The following is a 13,691-nucleotide window of genomic DNA, read 5'->3' on the forward strand; positions in this document are numbered from 1 at the left end:
GATCTTCCTTCTCGCTTCAACTCCAATAAGTTTCAGAAAAACACATCATTTATACTAAAAACTCGTCATCACTGACGTGTAACTCTTAAAATCTGGCATGCAATTCTTTTGGTTCTAGGAAGGTAACTTTAATATAGGTGCTATATCTATATGGTAACAGAGTGAGGGGATTGGGCAAACACTGTCAGGTGGGGAATCTAAGCCCTTCAAAATGGCTACTGTGAATGGCACTAAAAGTACAACGTCTCATTGGTTCTACTAACTATAGGACCCTAGATTACTTAGTCCACTATGATTGGGTTGGCAACAACCCCACTCATACTTTTCCACTTGCCTAGCAGCGTGCAGAATAGCCGGCCAGGTGCAAGGAGTTTGTCTGCACCACCAGATTCCCTCCAATTATTGCTACAATCAATCATCACTTTAGTGGTCATGTGTCAATTATTTCTTTGTGGTTGGCCTCGAGACTGCTCCTTGGTCTGGAAAAGTTACGATATCCGCGCATGGCACAAGGCCATGCGTGGGTGTGAAAGTTTCATCCCTTCTCGCTTGGCTGGTCACATGATTCCAACACTGTGAAATCGTCTTATTCTTCATACAATTTGTGCATTTTATTTAATTTTGCCAACCACCTGCCTTCTGTGGCTTATCTTGACCTTTCTGAACAGGATACTCTGATCTTCTCTCATAAGTTGTATCCACTGTTGGTCTGTTTCAGCCTATACAACCTTGGCTTCCTGGCCCAATTTGCCTCGGTCTGAGTTTCTCTTCTGTCTTTAATTCTCGATTTGTTCAGTGCAGAGCTCTCCTCTTGAGACCTTTAGTAACCTTTGGCTGATTATCCTTTTGTGCATAGTATACTTATATGAAATGCTCCTTTTGAGGTAGATGTGTATAGGTGGCGCTTGCCGCAATCTATCTTATTACTAAGCATAAGCAAGCCTCACAAATTCTTGCTTCTTGCGGTTCCTAGCATATTTACACGTCTAAAATAACTGAATATCTTCATCGCGCCTGTAGCATAATTCCTGACATCTTTGACATTGATTATTTCACTTTAGGTTCAGGATGTCACTTGTCCATGGTGTTATGTCTCTTTTCATCATTCTCAGGTCGTCATATATTCTATATGTGAGTCAGTCTGGGTTCTTTTGACGTCACTATTCGTCGTCCTTCAGTATCTTTTTAGCTACTTCAGGGACTGCATTCTGACGATCTTCATTCTGTTTCATTTGTCGATATGGTTTTCTCAATGGGTACCTTACAATCCAGGTTTTCTTACCTGTCGGTACTTCAACAGGTACTGTTCTTCTGATAAGTACTGGGCAGAGCCCAACTGCACTCTCTGCTGGTTTATTTGCTCATCATACGTCACATATTTCGTCATGAACATTCCTGCTACTTCAAAATGGATGGTTGGAGTGTGAATCATGCTTGGGACCTCCACTACATTCCCCCTCACGCCCCCTCTGGGCGATTCATCGACCACTTTCACCTCTTCCTTGGTATCCACTTTTACTTCATCCTCCGAATCCACTTTTACTTCATCCTCTGGATCCACACATAGAGGTTTGAAGAAATAGATCTTCGGGGTCCATATCTTTATGACTCCCTTCATACTTCCTGCTGTTCTCACGTGATCATCTTTGTTCCAAGTCATTAGTTGACATTGTCCACTTGGACTACAATAGATCAATTTTCCTACATCATTTCTGTGTTTCCTTGGATACCGAAATTTTGTTCCTTCTGGTGCATAAATGCTGGCTTTCACAAAGTCTCTTATTTCTTCATCAGTCAGGTCCTTGGGTTTCCATCCTGGTTCGACATCAATCATGATCTTCATCCCTATGGCTTTTTTCGCAGTTTTCTGGCACTGAGAAATTATTATCTTGATAACACAGAATCTGAGCAAAATCGTCAATAGCAGGGCTCCTAGGAATTTGAATGCATCTGCCATCCATTGTGGAACCCATGAAAATAGTGATCCAAACCATCTGTCGTCGTCCACTTCGTCAGTTTCATCGATCATTTGATTCTGTAGTTTTGTCAGCATACCTATGGCCCCTGTTAAAGTTCCATTTTCTTCATCATGAGATGGTATAAATGTGCAACATGATTCTCCTATTTTTGCAGAAACACCTCCATCCATAGCTGTGATCATGTAAAGGACATATCTGTTCTGGAGAGTGATTAGCCGATTGCCCTTAACTCTTATTTGATTGTGTTGAATCCTTTTATGGTCGTGTTGATGGTCTGCAGTAACTCCCATCTGGTTATCTGCAACCATTTACTGTTTGCTCCAACAATAAATTCTTGGCATGAAAATTGTTGTGAACACTGAAGAAGTCTGACTGAACAGTCTATGCTCATATGGGTTAGCATTGAAACCTTCTATGGATTTGGCAGAAAAGTAATTAGCTCTCTTCATTCGGCTCATCAGTTCCACAGATCTCTTTTTCCTCAGGCGAGCATCTGCTTTCGGGAAACTGTCAATATTCAGATCACTTTTTGGAATCACCAATGCTGGAACATGGAAATTCACCAGTTTGCATATACCTCCCCAGTTCTTCGGCAGCCTATTATATGCATTGGATCCACGTGCCCAATAATGATCCATGATCACTGCAGTACCATGTACCATTCCTGGAGTGTCAAAGACTTGGCCACAATTCTGGTTCTCTCCCAATTTCCTTGTGCCATTATTCCTGAAGCAGAATTTTGGGCTCTCCAATGGCACTATCTGCAAGGGTCCTCCTCTGTCCTTGACCCATGTCAATAGTTTAGCAAGTTTTGGCCATAGTGGCTTGCCTTCAATTCGTACTTTGTCAATGGTGGGCTCGTAACGACCAAAGACCATCCATGCTCTGTAGATCACTACTTTCTCCCATCCGTCTGGTGAAAGCACTGTTCCCCAAATCTGGAGTTTTTCCTTGAACATACAGTTTTTGATTTTCTTCTCTTCTGATCTCTGCTCCTTTAACTCCAGGCTTCTCACATCTGATCACAATGTGCTTTGTTTTTCCATTGTTTCTTGTCTTTATGTCCTGGACATAATCATCTTCACTTGGATCCGTTGCTTCAGTTGCCCATTTCAATGAAGTATCACTTCCCATGAACTGGCCTCTGGTCTTGCACATTGCTACGTGTGATAGGCAGTGCTCCGTCTGCACATCTATTTCAACAGCTACAAAGATCTTGGATTTCCCCATGCTGTAAGGTAGGAGTGCACAAACAAAGCATTCCTCCTTGGAGTTTCATCGTCCGACTTCTTTCATATGTTGGTACAAAATGTTATTTCCCAAGTGTGCGGTGCTGTCCAGGTAGTCATTTAGTTTGTTACCTTCTTCTTGTGTGCTTCTCTTGATTCTTAATGCTTTCATGTAGTTTGCTATCAACACATCTTTAATACCATCCATATAGCTTCTTCTCACTGGAGGATTCTCAGGTACCTCTATCCATGGCTCAAGTCTCTTCATCTGTACAATTTCAGTAGAAGAAAGTCTGGTAATTCGTTCCTTGTTCTCTTTTCATTTCCTGGCTCTGGCTTTGAACAGCCATATTGGTTCTTCTATCATCTCTGCACGTGAGAGTTTTTCTGGGCTTGCACTTGCCCTTTTCAGTGCTGGACCAGGAGCTGTCTCTGTTGGTTTATTCTCCAACTTCTTTTGTCTCTTTAAAAGTTCATCCTTCTCCATTTGTTTTTTCACTTCACTTGTGGTGGAACTTCTCATTGTTGGTTTTTCATCCTTCTCCCATTCTTTGGATTGTGGTTCTACAGTTATTGACACTAGACCTGGTGTATGTGCACTCATCGTTTGCATGTGTGTGTCTTTCAGTAACCTTTTCTCATTCTTGTTCTGCCAACCTTGTCTCCAGCTTTTCAATTTTCTTGTTACCACATGTGTGTGTCATTGCTAATCACATCCATTTCAAGTTCACTCACTCCTCTGTCAGACCTTCTAGGGACTGGAATTACTATAAAAGGTCTGGGTGCCTTTGTGGGTTTTATGCATACATCATTAGGTGGGTGCACTGCAATCGGAACACTTTACGCACCAATGAAGAATGCAGTTTGAATCGTCGGTGACAGTAAAGCAATGATGAATACAATGCATAGGTACATTATCCCTCTATACGTTAACCTACAACACTTTGTTCCGGGACAATGCAAGCTTTTCCCATCCTGAGGGATGACAACACTACTGCTTTGGTTGCCCATCTCGATCATTTAAGGAAAGAAAACTAACTTTTAATACATTCTAGGCACTATTATCTCTGGATCCTGCTGTCTCTGCTCGTAGTTTGCAGGTACTGGAACTATTGTCCTTTTTTGCCTGAATAATAGTGTGTCTCTTGTCTCTGAAAACAGTTCTCTATTCTGTATACGAAGAATGTCAAATAAAACAACAAGTTCAGCAAGTCTTTTTACTGTGCCTGTTTAAAATACACAAGCTCCCAATCGATTCCTCTTATCTGTTTCACTCCAGAAGACATGTCTTATTCTTGTCCGCATAAACAAGAGTGAAGTTCTCTAGCAACCCTTTCTCGATCTGTCCTTTGGCGGAAAGTTTAAAATCTTCTCAGATAACTCTGCTGATGGCTAGAAAGTTCAACTTGCATTATAATACCATGCAGGAGCATGCTAATCTGTGTACAGTTTGCTGGGTCTCTGATGAAAGTGAGGATGTCCACACCGGCAGGCCTCCCCACAAGCTCTAGAAAGTCCTCGATCAGGTGAAAGAAGACTTTGCTTGCTAGTCTGCTATCTTCTGGTGACAGGGAAATTTGTCTTGCCATTGCTGTGAAAGGAGCTTCTTGGCAATTATGATGAGCAGCTTCTGTGATTTTGATGAGCGTGAAGAGCAATTTGAATTATGATTCCGTTGAGGATTATACTCAAACGTTCTGTGTTTGCTGGATCTTGCAGAAATGTCAAGACGTCAGTGTGTCTCCCAACAAGATCTGGACAGTCTTCAATTAAGCGAAAGAATAGCACGCTGACAAGCCTATTCGCTTCTTCGGCATGGGACATTTGTCTTGTCCCCGCTGTATTCCTGAAGTGAAAGAAACTGCTCGATGATCACAATGAGCAGCCTTCTTATTGTCTTTTCGTTTTCAGGGTCTTGAAGAAATTCAGTGATGTTAGTGAGCCTTCCCACTAACGACGGGTACGATCTCAATATTAACTCAAAGTAAATTAAAACGTCTTTAGTGATGTCATTGCTGTGGGACACCATAAGTGAGTCCAAACAAGGCTCCTGTTTGAGAAGAGTCTGGATACTGTATTTTCTTCCAATTTATATGTCCTTGATCAAAGTGTGGCATATCTTTTTCTCATCAAGGCTTTAGTATGCTTCAGTCCAAAGTTCAAAGTCAACAGACTATGTTGTGGCTTATGCGTGCAATGTTCTTCTTCACCCTGCAACTAGGATGCACAGAGTGTCTGTTTTTTATGTCCTTATCCCCCTTTTTGCTCAGAGGAAATGTCCAAAATTATGCCACAACTTTTCAAAAGAGAACTTTGTCTTTGCTGGTTATGCGTCCTTCTTCCTCATCATGGATCTCGTCTGAACGTGATGTGGTTCTTCTCTGTTGTCTGTAGTCTCTATGCGTTGGGGTGCGGGCAGGGGGCCTTCTCCGTTGTATGGCTTGATGTCACCCAGGAATAGCCCTTCTTTCTTGTAGCTTGACTGCAGATGGAGTAACGTCCTTCACTCTAAATGGTCAGTTGAACCTTAGCTCGTCCCACTTTTTTCTTGTGTGGTCCCTCACCAGGACCGTGTCCCCAGGGAAAACTGATGGTAGACGTAAACCTTGAATCGGGTCTGTTGCAGTATCTCCTTCTGTGTTCTGTGCTGACCTGCACCCTTTTTTCGTTGCTGCAGCTGTCATTAAATTACAGTAAGACAAGATGTCATGCAATCCAAGTAATTTTGCATTTCTGATCCTAAAACTTCCCCTGTCGGCTGAGCATCACATTTAGCTCTATCTCGGGGTGTCAGTGGAGTGTGCATCCTTCTGCCTGTTGCTATCTCATGTGGCGTAAGATGGTGGTCAGAACCAGGCTGGGTTCTGAGCGCATACAGTGCCAGTTAGAGTAAGCTTCAACTTGGCTATCCTTTCCTTTAACAAGCCGTTAAGATTCTCACATACTCATTACCTTGGAGATGATATGCAAAGAGAACTTGTGCTTTATACCAAGCAGCAAGCTAATCTGTTTGAATACTGCATTAACAAAATGAGGACCATTATCTGACCTCATGACCTCACATACTCCCCATCCGGGAAATACCTCTCACCAGAAATTTGGCCACACAGGTAGAGTCTGGGTGTGTACATGGACCTGCTTCTATCCATCTAGAGAATGGACACACCACAACAATTAGATACATGTACCTGTTACATATTTGAATCATATACTTGAATTATATCAACGTAATGGACATGCAAGTGCTGAAAAGGTCCATTGGGCCTTGGGATGACTCCTCTAATTACTCGTAGTGTATGCCCAGCCGTAAAATGTTGGCAGATTATACAGTTCACCATACAAAATGCAACGTGCTCTGCTAAGTTCGGTATAAACCAGTCTTCAGCAATCGTCGCTGCTAGATTCTCTTTTGTCATGTGCCCTGGATAATGTAACTGTTCCAATGCTATTTTCAATAGGGCTATAGGCATCACTGGTTTACCAGTGCTGTCTTGTCACCACAAGCTCTCGGAGGGGTTTAAAAAACCCCCTTGCCGCTTCCACAGATTTTTCTCCTCCTGTGGTGCCTCCCTTGGAGTTCCATTAACTGTGTTTGCCCTATGTTGTTATAACCCTCAGGTTCACTTCGTGCAACACTCATTCTTTCATGCACATCAGTTATTTCCACATTCATTATTGTTTCGTCCTTGGACGCCATACGCTTGGCTTCAATGTCTGCTGCTTGATTTCCGCGTGAGATAAAATCTGTCCCTTTCGTGTGGGCGGCGCACTTCACGACCGCTATGCCCACTGGGAGTTGTAGTGCCTTAATGAGTCTGTCTAATAAGGGTGCGTGCTGCACTGGCGTGCTGTCCGCTCAGAGGTAGCCCCTGAATAATGAGATGGTAATCGTGCATTAATGAGTACTCGAAATTCTCCATTTGCTGTATGCTTCATCACAGCGGTGCCTGTATATCTTTGCCCATCATTTTGATCGATTCTCGAAGGACCATCAACAAAGACGATTTCTCCTCCTGCCAATGCATTTTCTTTCACTCAGGGAATCTCATCATAAAATTCTTCATAGTTTGCACAGTCATTGATTGGCTCTGCTTCAGTGACTGGCTCTGCTATAAACATAGTTGGGTTCATTATCTTACATCAAATTATCTTAATCGATGGATTTGATATGATCACTTCATAAGCCGAAGCTCTCTGGGATGTCAGTGGGCCTTTTGGTTTTTCTAGAATTGCAAATAATGCATGCACAACGAAAAACGTCATTGAGCATCCCATCACAATGGTTGTAGCCTTCTCTATGGCGAACGCTGCAGCAGCTAAACTTTGTTCGCACTGGAAGTGACCTCTCATCACTGGGTCTAAATTCCCACTGTAGTATGCCAGGGGCTTGTACCCCAACGTGGTTCTCTGTGTGAGTACTGCCGTCATACATAACACTGCCATTCGTGTGTGAAAACAGGTAGAATTCCTCTGCATAATTGGGAATCCCTATAGCTGGTGCCGTGCAAATGGCCTTTTTGAGTTCAACAAACCCTTCTTCCATGGTCTCGGTCCATTTGTTGTTTTTTTTTCGTCATCTGCGCTTTCTTTAGGGCTTGTAACAAGGGCTTGTTGTACGAGCTGTAGTCAAAGACCCATGCTCTGACATAATTGCAAAATCCTAGAAAACTCTGCATCTGTTTTATCGTGTGTGTGGCTTGGCTGTGTTCAATATGGCCGCAGCCCTTTCAGGGATAACCCTTTTCCCCTCATGTGCGATCAGCTGGACTATGTACAGCACTTCTTGCTGACAATATTGTAACTTCTCTTTGTCAACTTTATATCCTTTCTCAGCCAATATAGTCAATAGCTGAATAGAATTGCGTCTGCACATCTCCTCTGCCGTGCTGCAAATTAAGATGTCATCCACAAATGGCAAGACAACATTCTCTAATGCAATATTGCTTAAGTCCATCTGTAGGACTCTGTTGAAAATTGAAGGGGACACACAGTACCCCTGGGGTAACCTTGTGCTTTTCAGGCGCATTTGCCTGAACGTGAATGACGTCAGATCTTGTGAATCTTTGTGCAATGTGATTGAGAAAAAGGCATTTTTCAAGTCAATCACCGTGAAATATTTTGCCTCAACTGGTATATTACATAGGATTGTGGATGGGTTAGGCACTAGAGGGAACTCGGCCTCTACAATATCATTTATCGGGCGTAAATCTTGAATTAGTCTCCACGACCCTCCTTTTGATTTTTTGATAGGGTACACTGCGGTATTGCATGACGACTCTGACGTGTCATGCCTTCCTTGTCAGCCTCCGCCCCCTTACCTTCCTTGCTGGGGCCTCAGCGTTCACACGGACCGCGGGTCCCTTCCGCTCAGTCCTCGGTGGCACATCGCCCCTTATGGCGTCCCTGGCGCCTCTGTCCCCGCCTGTCCTGGGGTTTGCCTTGGCGCTTCCGGGCGCTCAGTGGTGCCCTCCGACTGCACGGGCACCCCAAGAACCCAACCCTCCGCAACAAAGGGTCACGTGAACCGACTAGCGGTTTTACATCCAGGTCAAAGAAGAAGTCCGGTGTTTCCGATCCCGACGCTTCCCTGCTGGGGAGAACGCATTTACAAGCTCCGTTGTGGAGCAGATACAGGTTGCCATGGCGCCTGTGCACGCGTCGGAAGAAAGCACGTCAGCTGACCCATTCCGTGTGCAAGGAACGCGTATTGAGATCACGCCCTCCAGCAGTTTAAAAGTGCCATCCTGCCGCCGGCTCACTGCTGCTAGTTGCGGTGCTACGCTCATACGGTTACGTCCCGTACTCTTTTCCATTCCCTGTTTCTATTCGTTATTGAACTCCTGGTTACCGACCCCGGATTGCCTTCCTGGACTGCTTTTGCCTCTACCTTTGGTGTGTTGTTTGTGTCCGTTACGGTGCCGACCCGGATTGCCCCTGGATTGCCTGCATTTACTCCGCGTGCACTTCCTACTTCTCCGGCTGTCACGGAACGCCTTTTGGAATTCTCCTGCACGCACCCGCTGCCTCCTTGCAGCTCCTCGCATTACCTCGTTCCCGACATACGGCTACTAAGTCCGGTACGAGAAAACAAGGTAACTCAATTCCTCCAATAGTTGGGAACTTCCTGTCTTCACGCCCACCGTTGACTCCCTTGGGTATTGTTCTGTACGGCTGAATGCTGCTGGTTCATTGCTCTCCTTCCTGTGTGAATCTCCGGTGGGTTACTTTGGGACTACTGCATACTTCCGGAAACATCCTTAAGTGCAATATTGACGCTTACCTGTTTGCACCAACCCGTCACAAGTGCGACCCTCGTGCCGCCCGGATAATTATCCTGTACTAACATTCCCCTTTGTTATTTTCTCCTGTCGTTGTGAACTCTCAAACTGGACCTCTTTGATCCTCAGGAGATTCTTCCTTCAGGTCTGCATTTTGGGTTACTATTCTTCTATGAATGTCCATTAGGTTATATTATCCTTTATGGTAATAGGGTTTTGTCTTTTCTTGTAGCTTCTTCACCATATTGAACCAAGCCGTCCATTGCCTAGGTATACCTTTAGCAATTGTGATCCTATTGACCTTCCGTCCTCAACTTTGCATATCTAATCATCTTTGTATTCCTTTACAGCATTGGTTTTGCGGCGTGTGTTCTCCCTGCTCTTTTAGGCGATTAGCACCTCTGACTGTTTGGGCTGAAACGGCAGAGGGGCACATCGTAGAAAAGAGCCCCTCTTTTGAGGAAGCCTGAATCATTGAATTCAGGGGAGCTGAAATTGAGGCCAAAACACAAGTCCTTACTTGACATCTGTCTCCAGGGTCCTTATCCAGATACAGTGACCTGTCCACGGAGCGGTGAGTAACAAGCGGTCACGTGACCCAGAAGCAATGTAGCAATCGCTCACGTGACCAGGTGGGCAGTCACGTGACCCGGAAAGACGCTTGAAAAAGAGCACCGGTCCATTTCCTCACTGCTTCTCAGCTACTTTCACCGGCTAGTAGCTATCTGGACCCCTCTTGTTGGTTTTACGGATTTATTGACCTTGTTTTGTTTACCTGGATTGCCTTTTGGATTTGCCCACTGAACCTTGTATCTTGGAGCTGTTTTGACCACTGGACCACCTTACTGGACTGCTGCCTGGATTTTCCTTTGGATTTGTTTACCCTTGGGACTATTTGGTTGTGGGTTTCCCACAACTCCTTGGAGCATTTCTGGTACTACTGCTTCCCCAGATTCAACTCCTGGAACATTTCTGGTACTACTGCTTACCCAGATTCAAGTATTCCGCCCAATCTCAGCAACCTTGATTGCCAGCATCCTGCCCTCCGTTCCTTCAGGTGGGAACAGTTAGGTCTCACGCTAGCACCTGTTATCCTTAGGGTAGGTGTTAATTATTCTCCTATTCACCATTATTCATTGTGGTAACCTTATACTTGCATACTAACCTTGCTTTTCTTTTCAGCCACCGGTGACCCGGTGCTTCCTGTTCCTGCCTATCTCCTGCGGCCCCAATAACTGGTCAGCGAGTATGTCATGCCCGATCCGCTGGCGCACGCATTGGCAACCATCATGGACTACTTGGTACTCATTTATCCTCCTAATACTCCTTGAACAACTCCTTTTCATGCCTTGGTCTTTTATTTCCATTTGCACAACTTTGGTTCTTTCTTATTTTATTCAATTAACTACATTTACCATAATGCACCTGGCTACAGTCCTCAATTCCTGGCTATTCTCATTCATTGTTATTGGGACCACAATCCCCAGAAGCCCTAGCGGCCAGTGCTGCTTCCACCTGCTCAGGACCAGAGAGGGAGGAGGCAGATTGTCTTCAGGTGTGCTGCTCCAGGTGCTGTCAATTAGCCTGCCTCAGAACAGGGCAGGGCTGTATATAAGCAGCTGCTTGCAGGAGCACAGTGTCTTGCATCTTGAGATCTCCCCGCTCCTGTTTGCCTTGACACGCTACTTTGTATGCTGTTCCTGTTGCTGCATTATCCTGTTTTGATCCAGTGCCCTTTCCGGGCTCCCTGCCCTGCAGCCTGCCTCACTCCGGCTGCCTACAGTCCTTGTCCTCTGGGCTCCCAGCCCTGCAGCCTGCCTCACTCCGGCTGCCTACAGCCCTTGTCCTCTGGGCTCCCTACCTTGCAGCTTGCAACCCTCTGCTGTCTCCAAGCCCTTGTCCTCTGGGCTCCCTACCTTGCAGCCTGCACCTCTTTGCTGCCTACAGCCCTTGTCCTCTGGGCTCCTTCCTTGCAGCCTGCTCCCTCCGCTGCCTACAGCCCGTGTCCTCTGGGCTCCTTCCTTGCAGCCTGTCTCCCTCTGCTGCCGATAGCGCTTGTCCTCTGGGCTCCCTGCCTTGCGGCTTGCTACACTCCTCTGCCTTACAGCCTGTTTTACACTTAGCTACCTACGGCCCTGCTCCTCTGGGCTCCCTACCTCGCGGTCCTATTCCTTTGGGCTCTCTGACTGTCGCCTACTACTAATCTCTCTCTGTCCTGTTCTTCTGGACTCCCTTCCTTGCAGCCTACTACAGTCCTCTGCAGTCCACTACAGTTTGCCTGCACCTAGTGCCACTCTTGACTGCAGACCTGCTTCCTACTTTGCAGCCCTTCTGTTTTCCTGACTGCTGCTCCCTTGTTCTCTTCCTTGAGTCCTCTGTACTCCACCTTAGGTTATCTACTTCAGTCTAACTGCCTTTCCTTCATTTCCTTCTGCTAGATTGCTCATTGACTTCCTTTTCGCTGGATATATCTGTTCTTGTCTTCTCATGTGTCTTATGTAATCCCTTTGTACAGAGCTTGCCTGTTGGTTTCCGGCAGGCAACCTCTGCCCCTTACCTTGTCCCGTTTTCAGTGTTACAGACACCCACTGCTGTTGTTCCCAGCCATGAGCATACAGCGTGGGCCTCTGTTATAGCAATCTGTGCAGAAGGCTGGAGTTTCCTAAGGTTTGTGGAACACTCTTTCCCATTTCAGCATACACCCCAAGAGGGAATCCAATTTGTTTGTACCTTTGTATCTTTTGCCCCTTTTGGCTCACAGCTACAGTTTCCTACTCTTCTTTCTTGTTGAACTTCCTGCTATGTGTGCTTATCTGCTACCTTACTTCAGCACAGCCACCCAAAACCTACCTGGGTACCCTGTGCCACTCTTTACAGAGTGCCATTCTTGACAGAGTATTCTACTGTTCTCTGACTGGTGCTTGGGGACGGAGGCATTATAATCCACGTGGACCTCAAGTCATAACAGACTGAGAAGCCACCTCCCATGGGATTATGGATGCCTCCGTCGGGGACCCAGTGGCCCTTGTCCAAGCAATCGCTGTCCTAAGAGCTGATTTGACGGCAGCTACTGCAGCCATCCATCAGCGATTAGACACAATACAAAGCGAGAGACATGCCCTACCTCCTGATGAGGAATTCAGGGACGCCCCTTCCCAGCCAGAGCCCCCTGTAGCACCAACCACTCCAGCCCCACTCTATGTACCTACACCCTTCCAATTAGCCGCCCCAGAGAAATTCCATGGTGACCCTCGGAAATTTCGCACCTTCCTAAATCAATGTAAGTTACACTTTTTGTGCCGCCCACAAGCCTTCCCCGATTCTACCAGTAAAGCTGCTTTTACTTTGTCTCATTTTATGGGGATCGCCGCCACCTGGGCCAACCCGTTGCTGGAAAATGATAGTCCTGTATTGTATGAGTTTGACAGGCTAGTAGCAGAAATGACTAGGGTGTTTGACACACGCCACAAGGCACAGACACATGACCTGGAACTCCTTGATTTAATATAAGGAAAAACCACCCTAATCGAATACATAACACGGTTTAATCAATTATCAGTCGAGACGGCCTGGCCAGAAGAAAAGAAAGCAGTTGTTTTCTATAAAGGACTAAGTGATCACATGAAAGATGCCCTTGCTGTAGTACCCTCACTCCCTACACAATACCCTGAATTAGTGGATTTAGTATTAAAAGTAGATGCCAGACACTCTGAAAGAAAGACGGAATCCAAAAGACCCAGTCCCTCATTCTCCTCGCATCCTACCGTGTCCGAACCACCCAGTGAACCCTATGCAAATCGGGGGTGTCCGCAGTCCCATACCCCCTACCGAGAGAGAAAGGCGCAGACAAGCCAACGCCTGCTTCTACTGTGGCCTGAATGGCCATTTTGTTAAAGAATGTCCCAGACAGCCCAAACAACGATCCACAGGTTTTCTGAAGGCTCGTCCCTAGAGCAGGGGGCACGGACGAGCCTGCCAATATAGAATCCTATGCCCCCTCCCTTGTCGCAAGCCACGCAACCTTTGTCTCTCTCGGCTGTTCTGATTTCAGCTGATAACATCAAACATCAGGTGCAATTGGTCATCGATTCTGGAGCCACGGGTAACTATGTTGACATTTAACTAGCAGCATCACTTAACCTGCCTTTACAGAACAAACTAAAACCTGAACCAGTACAGGCCGTGGATGGGTCTCCTTTGCTTTT

The 13,691-nt window shown here is 45.8% G+C and overlaps 1 protein-coding gene across 1 annotated transcript; it reads left to right on the forward strand.

The window, feature by feature from the left end:
• Positions 1–12,480: 12,480 nt before the first annotated feature.
• Positions 12,481–12,996, forward strand: LOC138452882 (protein LDOC1-like). The gene has a single exon (XM_069605230.1). The coding sequence runs from the start codon at positions 12,481–12,483 to the stop codon at positions 12,994–12,996; it is 516 nt and encodes a 171-aa protein (XP_069461331.1).
• The last annotated feature ends 695 nt before the right edge of the window (positions 12,997–13,691 follow it).

Source organism: Ambystoma mexicanum, chromosome 4p, assembly GCF_040938575.1.
Source record: "Ambystoma mexicanum isolate Mex_15411 chromosome 4p, UKY_AmexF1_1, whole genome shotgun sequence".
NCBI lineage: Eukaryota > Metazoa > Chordata > Amphibia > Caudata > Ambystomatidae > Ambystoma > Ambystoma mexicanum.